Source organism: Equus przewalskii, chromosome 1, assembly GCF_037783145.1.
Source record: "Equus przewalskii isolate Varuska chromosome 1, EquPr2, whole genome shotgun sequence".
In the NCBI taxonomy this organism is placed as follows: Eukaryota; Metazoa; Chordata; class Mammalia; order Perissodactyla; family Equidae; genus Equus; species Equus przewalskii.
The window spans coordinates 104,986,809-104,999,274 of NC_091831.1; the positions used below are offsets into that span (position 1 = coordinate 104,986,809).

Consider the following 12,466-nt stretch of genomic DNA (forward strand, 5'->3'; position numbering starts at 1 on the left):
GAAGATTTTCTGTCTAATAGAGAAGATATTGCCAATACTAATCCAAGCCCTGAACAAACTAGAATGTGCCCAGAGGGCTGCAGTCCAGTGGCGGGAGCATGGGAAACCTTGACCTGAGAGGAATGGCTGGTGGAACAGGGTCAGGATTAGGAAGGAGAGAGGACGGCTTCACAGTGGTCTTCAGCTTGGAAGTTGCATGATGTAGAACTAGTCTAGTCCTGCGTGGTGCTTCCTGTGGAGCCTGGAGTGGAATGTAGTGTCCTGGGACAGAGTAAATGTCCCTCCCCGAGAGATTGCTTAGCAGAACTTCCTCCGCTCACAGATACTTCATGGTGACTTTCCCTGGGGAGGATGAGGTACCTTGTAAAGAACTTCCCAACCTCAGACTGGGTGATTTGGTGTATGACAAGGGCGTAATTGTGCTCACCATGGAACAGATTACAACTATAGACGTCAATAATGAAGGAATATTGGAGTAAATGGAAGGATTTTATTTGGATGGAATTAAAGTAAATCTTCATAGCGTATGTACACTTAGAGTGGGGTTTTTGTTTGTTTGGTTTTGAGGGGGGGGCGGTTTGTGTGTGTGAGGCAGATTGGCCCTGAGCTAACATCTGTGCCAGTCTTCCTTTACTTTGTTTTGGGATGCTGCCACAGCGTGGCTTGACGAGCCGTGCTAGGTCTGCGCCTGGCATCTGAACCTGCGAACCTCGGGCCGTCAAAGCAGAGCGCATAAACCCAACCACTACGCCACCAGACTGGCCCCTAGAGTGGTTTTTTAAAAAAGTGAACTCCATGGCCGGACAATTTCGAAAAATGTTACCTACCATTAATTCCGTTTTGTTGTTATATTCTTTACCATGGTGAAAATTTCCAAAGACATCCTGATTCTTAGTCCAGAAATTTTCTGTTTAGTTCCTATGAACAAGGTGCACTTACTGGGATACTGTTAACATATTTTTAAGTCTCCTGCTATCTACTTAATAGAAGGTAAAAATCACAAAAGTAGTAAAAACCAGGTACCTTTTAAGTGACTGTAATTGTTCTTTTTTTCTGCTATCTACTTAATAGAAGGTAAAATCACAAAAGTAGTAAAAACCAGGTACCTTTTAAGTGACTGTAATTGTTCTTTTTCTCACCCTAGCAACAACTTTTGATTCATCAAAAGCAGAAGCCGTAGGAACAGACTGCTGGCTCAGATTTGCCACTTTGTGTCTCTCCTTTCTCCATGCCAGCGCTTTCCTCTGTTTAAAAAAATTCTGGCAGGCTAATTTAAAGACAGCTACCTAGATTGGATTTGCACACTAGACCTAAATCCTGTGCTTCAGCATTCCCGTCCATGGAAATAACTTCAGCTACTGATTTTATTTGGTTGAACTTTTGCAGTATTGATTTATTTTACTTAATTAATATAATTAATTTAATCAGGATGCAATTTATCTTAATTTTGATTTTGGTTGTAGAGGTTGGCGATTTGAAGGAGCTGCAGACACTAGACATTTCTACCAATCGTTTGCTAACTTTACCCGAGAGGCTTCACCTGTGCCTTTCTCTGCAGTACCTCACTGTGGACCGAAATCGTCTATGGTGTGTGCCGCGCCATCTCTGCCAGCTGCCCAGCCTCAATGAGCTCTCCATGGCTGGAAACCGTCTTGCATTTTTGCCACTTGGTAAGTGATCGTGTTTATATGATAAAACGAAAAGCCAAAGAATAAGATGGAAAGCCTTTGTTTCCTTGACTAGGAAGGATTAGTCAGTTTCTTTCATTTCGTTTATCTTGAAGATTGCCTCTCTAAATCCATTTTTTCGGTGAACAAAGCATCATTCCCAGTTAACAAATAAAGTTTATTTCACTTAAGGATTTCATATTTTAAAAAAGAAATCTGTACTAAAAATTTGTTTTGGGAACAAAACGTATAAGATGATTTACTCTGAGAAAGGAATTAAAATATACATGCATATATATATAAATTTATATGCATATATAGTGTGTATATAAAACTGTAAAATTTACAGGGGGTATGAAGCAGTATGAAAGGGTAGCTGCTGGTACAAATATATCTGCTTAGATGTTGACTTGTATGTAGAAAAATTTGTATGGTGTGTCCTAATGACTAGTATTGCTGGAAATCCAGACTACAAACTTTTAAAGACTTTAAAATTGGGTGAACTGCCTGCTGAGCTAGAATTGTCACCTTGGCTGATGAACAACATATTATCCACAGTAGATTTCTGTAGCTGGCCCATTTTAATATAATATATGTTAAAGAACATAAGCTTTTAATAAAATACATTTATTTTCACTGAGAATTGAATTATTTTGTTGACGTGAGAAAAAAAGTGCCATTTAAAAAGAAAATTAAAATATGGAGCTCCACAGAACCCCAAACTGTCACAATAAGCATCATATGATTTTACTCATCAAAACATTTTTTATAATGAATAATTTATCTCTGAGGGCAATAAACTGAATAATTTAGTAGTCCTTGAAAGGAAATATTTTCCACCGTAATAGAGTACACATATTATTTTCAATTAAAAGTAAATAGGAGACATGAAAATCAATTTGAGTAATAGTAAATATCCATTTTTAGATTACTTTTCTATAAATATAATTTAATTCTATACTTATAAATTAACAAAATAAAACCATTTCAGAAGCAAGCTACGTTTCTAAGAAATCAGAGCTTTCTATCAAGTGAGAAAAATATCAACTATAAATAGATTTTTAAAAAATAAATGCATCTATTGCATAAACCACAGGTTATAGAACAGTTATAGTGGACAAGCACCGAGTTACAAATCCAAAGGTCCAGGTTCTAGCCTGGTTCTTCCATTTCAAGTGCATGACCTGGAGTAGATGATCAAAACCTCTCTGAGCTTCATATTCCTTATCCATAAGCCAGAGATTACAACGTTTGTCTTGTTTACTTTAGAGTTATTTTGAAGTCGAATAAGATAGCTTATATATAAGAATTATAAATCACTAAACAAATGCACGTGACTCTCAACTGTGAGAATATGCAACTGTGGATTACCATGTCCTGCTTTTTAAAAAGTTTTACCCTCCTCGTGTTCACCACCCTCCATGGTAACCACCATAACTTGTGTTTACCACTTCCTAAGAACTGCGACCTCTACCAATGCTGACTCGCTACCAAGTGATTGCTAGAATGGTGCAGTCAATGCTGATAATAAGTGAGTGGAGGAAAGGAGAGAGGGAGGGAGGGAGGGAAAAGATGTGATGGTTTGATTTGTGTGGTGTAGAACCCAACTTACTGATGTGACAGAGTTCAGGGTAAATCTGAAAATTCCATTCTAAACAACCCTTAATTTAGCGTGGTTTGACTTTCGAGTGTTACCAGAAACAGATTAGCTTGTTAAGTCTGAGGCTGCTTATACTATTATTCATAGTAGTGGTATTATTATTATTATTATTGACCATCTATATAAGGAATGTTTCCATGCATACTACTACTACAGCTATTTGTAAGAATAATAGCTATCACTTATTGAACCAAGTATTCTGTTAAGTGCAGTACAGATGGCCTCTAATTTAATTATTAGAAAACCTCATGACAAAACCTATTAGTAGAAAACCTGCTGACAATCTGATTTTACAGATGAGGAAATTGAGGTTCAGAGAAGTTAAGTAACCTGCCCCGAATCACAGCTAGTGAGAGACAGAATTGAATTTCAGACTCCATCTGATCCTAAAGTCCACATTCTTTCCACCTTGACATGCTATCTCCATATTCCAAGTGTGATCCCTCTGCAAGGGGACTTCATTTGAGAACAGGGCTGAAGCATGCTGAGCATCTTTGTAGTTGTCGAGTGGCCATCTCCAGTGTCATATTTGGGCTCAAATACCCCTATGGACACACTGTTTGGCCCCATGCGTCTCGCTCTATTAGCTGAACAGGGTCTGCTGTAGCTTTCTCTCACCTACGCTCTGAACATCAACCAGGTGCTCCCAATTACTTGTTTCTACGCTTTCTAGAATCAGCAGATCCTCCAGCAACAGAAATCTTACCAAAGGTTAGGCCAGAGACCTGTTATCTAGGTCTTTCTTGGTGCTTGCCACTCTTCTTGCTTTGCCTGGCCCCTTCAACCTCAGCAGAGCTCCTGATTCCTTAATTTTGAAGTTGTGCTGCTAACAACTTATTTTCCTTTGCCTTCTTCTCTTCTTGGTTCTTCCATCACATACACTTTGTCTCTAGTCTAAACCATTCATACAATGACTGGCTCCATCCTGCTCAAGACTCTGATCCACACCCCTGTTCTCATGTCTGATACAAGACAAGATACTCTTGTCAGAATGCCATCTAGTTTTTGACCCTGAGTTCTGCCTAGAACTGAATGAATCTTGATTACTAGTCTTTAGCCTATGGGCCCCGTCTCAAGTCCAGCCAGTTTCCATGCCCTTCATCTTGCCTCTTCCCTCTACCTCACTGTAGCTCCTCCAGCTGTGGCTTCTTATTCCCCTAGTCATGTGCCACTCATTCCTACCTGTTGTTGCAGCAGTGACACAGCCAAGCATGTGCTATAGTGGCAGTGGTACTGGGAGATAAGGGAAGCCATTCCAGTAGGAACCTGACCACTGTTAATGTTTAGGATGCCAAGGAGTGACATTGTGGATCAGGCTGAATGCTTACAGCAGTAGATGACCTCAGTGGCAGTGGCTAGTGCAAGGTGATAGAAATGGGTGTTGGGTGGTAGAGTCCATTGCGCATTGCCTGGCTGCTTTTCGGCTTTGACACCTCAGTTGTTTATTTCCTGGGGCATCTTCTGTATGCACTTTGCTAAATGCTGGTGTGTCTAAGGAAGTGGTCATCTCTCCTTCAGCACTTAGTGTTCAGTGGTGAGTAGAGCCTTACAGATAGTTTCTACCTCTAGGTTTCTTCTCACTCTTGAAGCCTTGCCACTGTGTTAGGAGAGATTTTCCTTTGTGAAGTTGTTAATATGGTACCAAAGAGCATGAGAGGTAAGAGAGTCTGCGATGGGCTCTGAGGAGGGTCCCTCATGACAGACAAGGTAACCACAACTCTTAAGCTTGGGGTCATGGGACAGCCCAGGAGATGGAAGCAACTTCCACACTCTCCTGGGTGCCATCCCAGCTCACAAGGCTCACAGCTCTAGCAGGACACAAGCCTGTGGACATGTTTTATTTTACTGTAGAAAAACATACAAGCAAGAAGATGATAATGAAAATTGTCTAGTGAGAAAGAAACAGGCCACCTGAAGCAATGTTCTGCCCTGGTCTCAGACTGAATTCCTTGAGAACAGTAGGAGTAAAGGGTCAGGAAGCAAATAGAGCACTAGTGGCCTTTCTGCATTGTTATATTGGATGATTCTTTCTAAAGAATGGATCAGACAGCCAGAGAGTCGCAGTATGAGGTTGCCCAAAGAAGGCTTCAGGAGACTGGAGGCAGGATAGTCTGTGAAGATGATGAAATTAAAGCTGATAGAAATAGCAACAATCTTCTCAGTCTCATTTTTGGGTTTTGGTGTTTGTTGGATTTTTTTTTTTTAACACTATGAAGGTGGATTTGGAGGGAATTCAGTTTAAGTCTTTAGAAAGAAATTCATTAAGTCCATAGCTGTCCCTCCATAGAGTTTGTGCCCTTGAGACCTTTCCTTGAAATCCTTGCTGATAAACAAAAGCCGTTTACATGTCAAGAACTATCTGGGACAGAGTCAAATGAAGCATGTGGCTGCTGGCACTGCCTTTCCTCAGAGAACTGAACTGTACTTGGGACCTTAGCAAACAGGGCTGCCTCTGTGCAGTACTTAGGAGATACTGTGTGTACACATACACACACAACTAAAATTTTCAAATAGAAAGTTCCTGTGTTTAACCATGATTCTATGAGCGTAATATAGGAATTTGAAAGTTTATGAAATGGGTTCTATAATGTCTCTGCCTGTGAATGGAGGTAGGAATCTTATTTTGGGGAGCTACTTAATGAATTCAGTTTCTTGCCAAAGAAGTTTGACTTAAGAGAAAAGCAATTTTTTTATAGGGCTTCTTAAAGGAATGTCAGAATACAGCCTCTTCAGAAAACAACTACAGAAGCTATATGTAAAAATGACTTAAATCACTTGTAATACTATCTAAACCATTAATGCTCTTTGAATATGTTCTTTTAAGGATGAAAAGATGCATAAAGAAAGAAGGATGTTCCCATTATAACTATACCATGACAACTGAGTGACAGATTAGTCTACAAACAGAAGCTTTATTCACAGTGGAGACTATCAGTGAGAAGGAGGGGGAAATTAATCACTTACGCCTGGCATTATGAGATTTAATAGAGGCCTTGAAATGTGGATGTTTGTTCTCAATTCAGTATAGCTCTGTACACTGAATAGCTCATAGAGTTGTGACTCGCCTCTGGGCTTCTGAAAGTGTTGGAAAATACAAAGAAAAGGGTTTTTTCCTCCAAGGCTTGTTTACCAGGTGTTCTTTAATTAATTAATAAGCCTGATTATTCAGTAATGTTTACAACTTCTTTAATGTTGAATAATAGATATAAGTACTATAAAGTTGCCCGTGCACAAATTGGCTATAAAAAAGCACGCTTTGAAAATAAGCAAATGGGACTATATCAAACTAAAAAGCTTCTGCACAGCAAAGGAAACCATCAACAAAAGGAAAAGGCAACCTAAAAACTGGGAGAAGATATTTCCAAACCATATATCTGATAAGGGGCTAATGTACAAAATATATAAGGAACTCTTACATGTCAACAACAGAGAAACAAACAAACCAATTAAAAGATAGGCAGAGGATCTCAACAGACATTTTTCCAAAAAAGATATATAGATGGCCCACAGGCACATGAAAAGATGTTCAACATCACTAATTATTAAGGAAATGCAAATCAAAACTACAGTGAGATATTACCTCACACCCGTCAGAATTGCTATAATTAATGAGACAAGTAACAAGTGTTGGAGAGGATATGGAGAAAAGGGAACCCTCATACACTGCTGGTGGGAATGCAAACTGGTGCAGCCACTATGGAAAACAGTGTGGAGATTCTTCAAAAAGTTAATAATAGAACTACCATATGATCCAGCTATTCCACTGCTGGGTATTTATCCAAAGAACCCAAAAACACAAATGTGAAAAGATATATGCACCCCTATGTTCATTGAAGGATTATTCACAATAGGCAAGACTTGGAAACAGCCTAAGTGCCCATCAAGGAATGAATGAATAAAGAAGATGTGGTATATATACACAATGTAATACTACTCAGCTATAAAAAAAAAAAAAGATGAAATTTTGCCATTTGTGACAACATGGATGGACCTTGAGGGTATATAATGCCAAGTGAAATTAAGTCAGATGGAGAAAGTCAAAAATTGTATGATCTCACTTATAAGTAGAAGATTAAAACAACAACAACAATAACAAACAAATGCATAGATACAGAGATTAGATTTGTGGTTACCAGCAGGCAAGGGAGGATGGAGGAAGGCAAAAGAGGTGACAGGGCACATATGTATGATAATGGATGGTTACTCATCTTTGGGTGGTGACGGTGATGTACTCTACAGAGAAATCAAAACATGGTGATGTACACTTGAAATCTATATAACATTATAAGCCAATGTTACCTCAATAAAAAACAAATTAAAAAAATCATTCTTTAGGTAGCCTCTAGAAAGTGCTGTATCAGCTAAACTCAATGTTATTAATTTCTGTAGTTTAAGAAAACAAATTTGCAAAACAAAAATGTCAGCAATGTGGTAGAGTGAGCTGTTCCCTTTGTCTCTCCCCCTCTGAATTACAACTAAATGGATATTCATTGACCAGTGGAAGATGCCCACACAGCACAACAGGACTCCTGAGAGACCCCTGCAGCTATACATCTGAAGGTGAAGGGACTGAATCCCTGGAAAACAGTTGATATAGGTGAGCGCCCTCTTACCCTCCCTGGCAACAGCAAGCCAAGTTGCAGGTCCTCACACAGTGACCAGCGCTACTCTTAAGAGGAGGCAGGGACAGCCCAGCTTGTGCACAAATGCTATCCCAGCCTACAGGGGTGCCCTCCCAGCTGCAGCACCCACACCAGGGGGAAAGCGCCCCAGCACAACTGTAAGAGGCGGTGGTGGCAGCCCTGTGCACACATCTAAACACTATCCTGGCCTGCAGGAGAGCCCACTGTGCTGTGGTGGCCCCACCACTGAGAACGTACCCCAGCACAACTATAAGAGAAGGTAGTGGCAGCCATATCCATGCATGCAAACGCTATCCCAACCCACAGGAGCACGCACTGTGCTGCCATGGCCCCACCAGTGGGAACACTCCCTTGCATGATGGTAAGAGGAGGCAGCAAACACTTTCCCGGCCTGTGGGAGTGCCTAACATACCCATACAACTTCCAGCAGGACGAAGTGGGATTAGAAACACAGCTACTGCTTCCCCTGGGGGTAGCAGGTGGAATCTGTGACCTGATACTACCGCAAATAAACTGGAAAAGGATCAGTTCATCAAACAACATGAAAAACTACAGTAACACTTCAGAGCAGCAGGAAAAATGGCAAGTCTTCAGAAACCAACCCTGAGGTCACAGAAATTTACAATATAAATAACAGAGAATTAAATACTTGTCATAAAGAAACTCAACAAGTTACAAGAAAACTCAGAATGACAGTTCAGTGAACTCAGGAATAAAATTAATGAGCAGAAGAAATGCTTCATGAAAGAGATTGATGCTATTAAAAAAAAAAACCCCAAACTGAAATTCTGGATATAACAAATAATTAACGAGAGAAAAACTAATGTAGGGTCCTTAAAAAATAGAGTTGACATTATGGAGGACAGAATTAGTGATTTAGAGGATAGAAATGGAAATGCTTTCAGGTGGAGGAGGAGAGAGAACTAAGATTTTTTTAAAATGAAGGAATTCTTTGAGGAATATCTGACACAATTAGGAAAAGCAACATAAGAGAAGAGAGGCAGAAAGGAGCAGAGAGCTTGTTCAAAGAAATAATTGCTGAGAACTTCCCAAACCTGGGGAAGGGACTGGACTTACAAGTACATGAAGTCAATAGAACTTCTAATTACATCAATGCAAAAAGACTTTCTCCAATGCATACAATAGTAAAACTGGCAAAAGTCAATGACAAAAAATATTAAGGACAGCAAGGCAGAAAATAATCAATAAAGGTACTCCTATCAGGCTTCCTGCAAATGTCTCAGCGAAAACCTTACAGGCTGGGAGAGAGTGGAATGATATATTCAAAATACTGAAAGACAAAAGCTTTCAGCCAAGAATACTCTATCCAGTGAAATTTCCTTCAAGTACGATGGAGAACTAAAAGCTTCCCCAGATAAACAGAAGCTGAGGAAGTTCATCACCACTAGACCCCCCCTTTACAAGAAATGATAAGGAAACCGTCATACCTGAAATGAAAAGGCAAAGGTTTAGAAAGCTTTGAGCAAGGAGATAAAAAGACAGGCAAAATCAGAAAACTGCAACTCTTTATCAGAACAGGTTAGCAAACACTTAATTATAACAAATAATAAAAGGAAGGAAAACATTAGAAATAACTTAACACATCAATTTAGTAACAAACTCACAACAAAACAGAATGATTTGTGACAACAATAATTCAGAAAGGGAAGAGGATAGGGATGGAATCTGCTTACGCTAATGGAGATAAGAGGCTATGAGAAAATGGACTATCTCATCTGTAAGATCTTTAATACAAGCCTCACAGTAACTACTAAACAAAAAATCAGAGCAGAGCCACAATTCATAAACAAAGAGAAAACCATCACAGAAAACCACCAAGCTGAAATGCCAGTCAGAAATACCAGGGAGGAGGAACAATGGAAATATAGAACAACTGGAAAACAAAAGATAAAATGGCAGCATTAATTAAACCCTCATTTATCAGTAGTAGCTCTGAATATAAATGGATTGAATTCTCCAATCAAAATACACATAGTAGCTGGATGGATTGAAAAACAAGACCCAATAATATGCTGCTTCCAGGAAACATATCTCAGCTTTAAAGACAAACATAGGCTCAGAGTGAAGGGATGAAAGACAATACTCCAAGCAAATGGCTAGCAAAAGAAAGCAAATGTTGCCATACTTACATTGGACAAAGCAGACTTCAAGATAAAAAAGACAATGAGAGACAAAGAGGGGCAGTGTATAATGATAAAAGGGACATTGCATCAAGAGGATGTAACACTTATGAATATATATGCACCCCACACAGGAGCACCAAACTGTGTAAAGCAACTGTTAACAGGCCTAAAGGGAGAAATTAACAGCAACATTATAATAGTAGGGGATATCAAGACCTCACTTACCTCACTGGATAGGTTATCCCACACAGAAAGTCAACAATGAAATAGTGTATTTAAATGAAACACTAGATCAGATGGGCTTAATAGGTATATATAGTACATTCCATCCAAAAACAGCAGAATATACATTCTTCTCAAGTGCACATAGACCATAGGTTGGGAAACAAAGCAAGCCTCAATACATTTAAGAAGATTGAAATCATATCAAGTAACTTTTCTGACCATAAAGGTATGCAACTAGAAATCAACTACAAGAAAAAAGCTGGGAAAGTCCGAAACGTGGAGACTAAACAACATGCTACTAAACAACCATTGGATCAATGAAGAAATCAAAGGAGAAATTAAAAGATACCTGGAGACAAATGAAAATGAAGATACAGCATACCAACTCTTATGGAATGCAGCAAAAGCGATCCTAAGAGGGAAATTCAAGCAATACCTGCCCACTTCAACAAACAAGAAAATCTGAAATATGTAACCTTAGACTATACCTAACAGAACTAGAAAAAGGAGAAGAAGCAAAGCCCAAAGTCAGCAGAAGGAGGGAAATATTAAAAATTAGAGCAGAAATAAATAGAGACTGAAAAGCAGTAGAAAGGATCAATGAAACTAAGAGCTAGTTCTTTGAGAAGATAAACAAAATCGACAAACCCGTAGCCAGACTGACTAAGGAAAAAAGAGAAAAGACTCAAGTAAATAAAATTAGAAATGAAAGAGGAGATATTACAACAGATACTGCAGGAATACAAAGGATTATAAGAGAATACTATGAAAGACTATAAGCACACAACTTGGACAATCTAGAAGAAATGGATAAATTCTTAGATTCATAAAACCTCCTAAATCTGAATCAAGAAGAAACAGAGAATCTGAATAGACCAAACACAAGTAAAGATATTGAAACAATAATCAAAAACCTCCCAAAAAACAAAAGTCCAGAACCAGATGACTTCTCTGGAGAATTCTACCAAACATTCAGAGAAGATTTAATACCATCCTTCTCAAACTATTTAAAAAAATTGAAGAAGATGGAACAATTTCTAATTCATTCTGTAAGGCCAACATTACCCTGATACTGAAACCTGGCGAGGACAACACAAAGGAGAAAAATTACAGACCAATATTGCTGATAAACATAGATGCAAAAATTCTCAACAAAATATTGGCAAACCAAATGTACAGCATGGTTTAATGTACAGCAGTACATTAAAAGGATCATACACCATGATCAAGAGGGATTTATACCAGGAATGCAGGGATGGTTCAACATCACTCAGTGTGATATACCGCATTAACAAAATCAGGAATAAAAACTACGTGATCATCTCAATAGATGCAGAGAAAGCATTTGACAGGATCCAACATCCATTTGTGGTAAAAACTCTCAATAAAATGGGTATAGAAGGAAAGTACCTCAATATAATAAAGGGCACATGTGACAGACCCACAGCTAACATCGTACTTAATGGTGAAAAAATGAAAGCCATCCCTCTGAGAACAGGAACAAGACAAGGGTGCCCACGCTCACCACTCCTATTCAACATGGTACTGGAGGTTTTGCCTAGATCAATATGGCAAGAAAAAGAAATAAAAGGTATCCAATCTGGAAAGGAAGAAGTGAAACTCGCAGTTTGCTGATGACATGATCCTATATATAGAAAAGACCTATACACTGAAAACTATAAGACATTATTGAAAGAAATCAAAGACAACATAAAGAATGGAAAGATGTTCCATGCTCATGGATTGGAAGAATAAACATAGTTAATATGTCCATACTACCTAAAGCAATTTACAGGTTCAGTGCAATCCGTATCAGAATCCCAATGACATTCTTCACAGACATTGAACAAAAAAATCCTAAAATTTATATGGAACAACAAAAGACTCCAAATAGCCAAAAGAATCCTGAGACAAAGGACAAAGCTAGAGGCATCATAATCCCTGACTTCAAAATATACTACAATGCTACAGTAATCAAAACAGCATGGTACTGGAACAAAAAACAGACACACAAATCAATGGAACAGAATTGAAAGCCCAGTAATAAAACCACACATCTACAGACAGCTAATCTTTGACAAAGGAGCCAAAAACATACAATGGAGAAAGGAAGTTCTCTTCAATAAA

The 12,466-nt window shown here is 38.7% G+C and overlaps 1 protein-coding gene across 14 annotated transcripts in view; it reads left to right on the forward strand.

Moving 5' to 3' along the window:
• The window catches only part of LRRC28 (leucine rich repeat containing 28), a 157,292-nt gene that overhangs the window by 97,276 nt on the left and 47,550 nt on the right, over positions 1–12,466 (forward strand). For 12 of the 14 annotated variants that reach the window (XM_008532916.2, XM_008532918.2, XM_070619633.1 and 9 more), the window contains one exon: positions 1,464–1,670. The exons of the other annotated variants lie outside the window; for them this stretch is intronic. In XM_008532916.2, the coding sequence (XP_008531138.2) occupies positions 1,464–1,670 (207 nt within the window). The remainder of the gene's footprint in view (positions 1–1,463; positions 1,671–12,466) is intronic. 14 annotated transcript variants of the gene reach the window in all.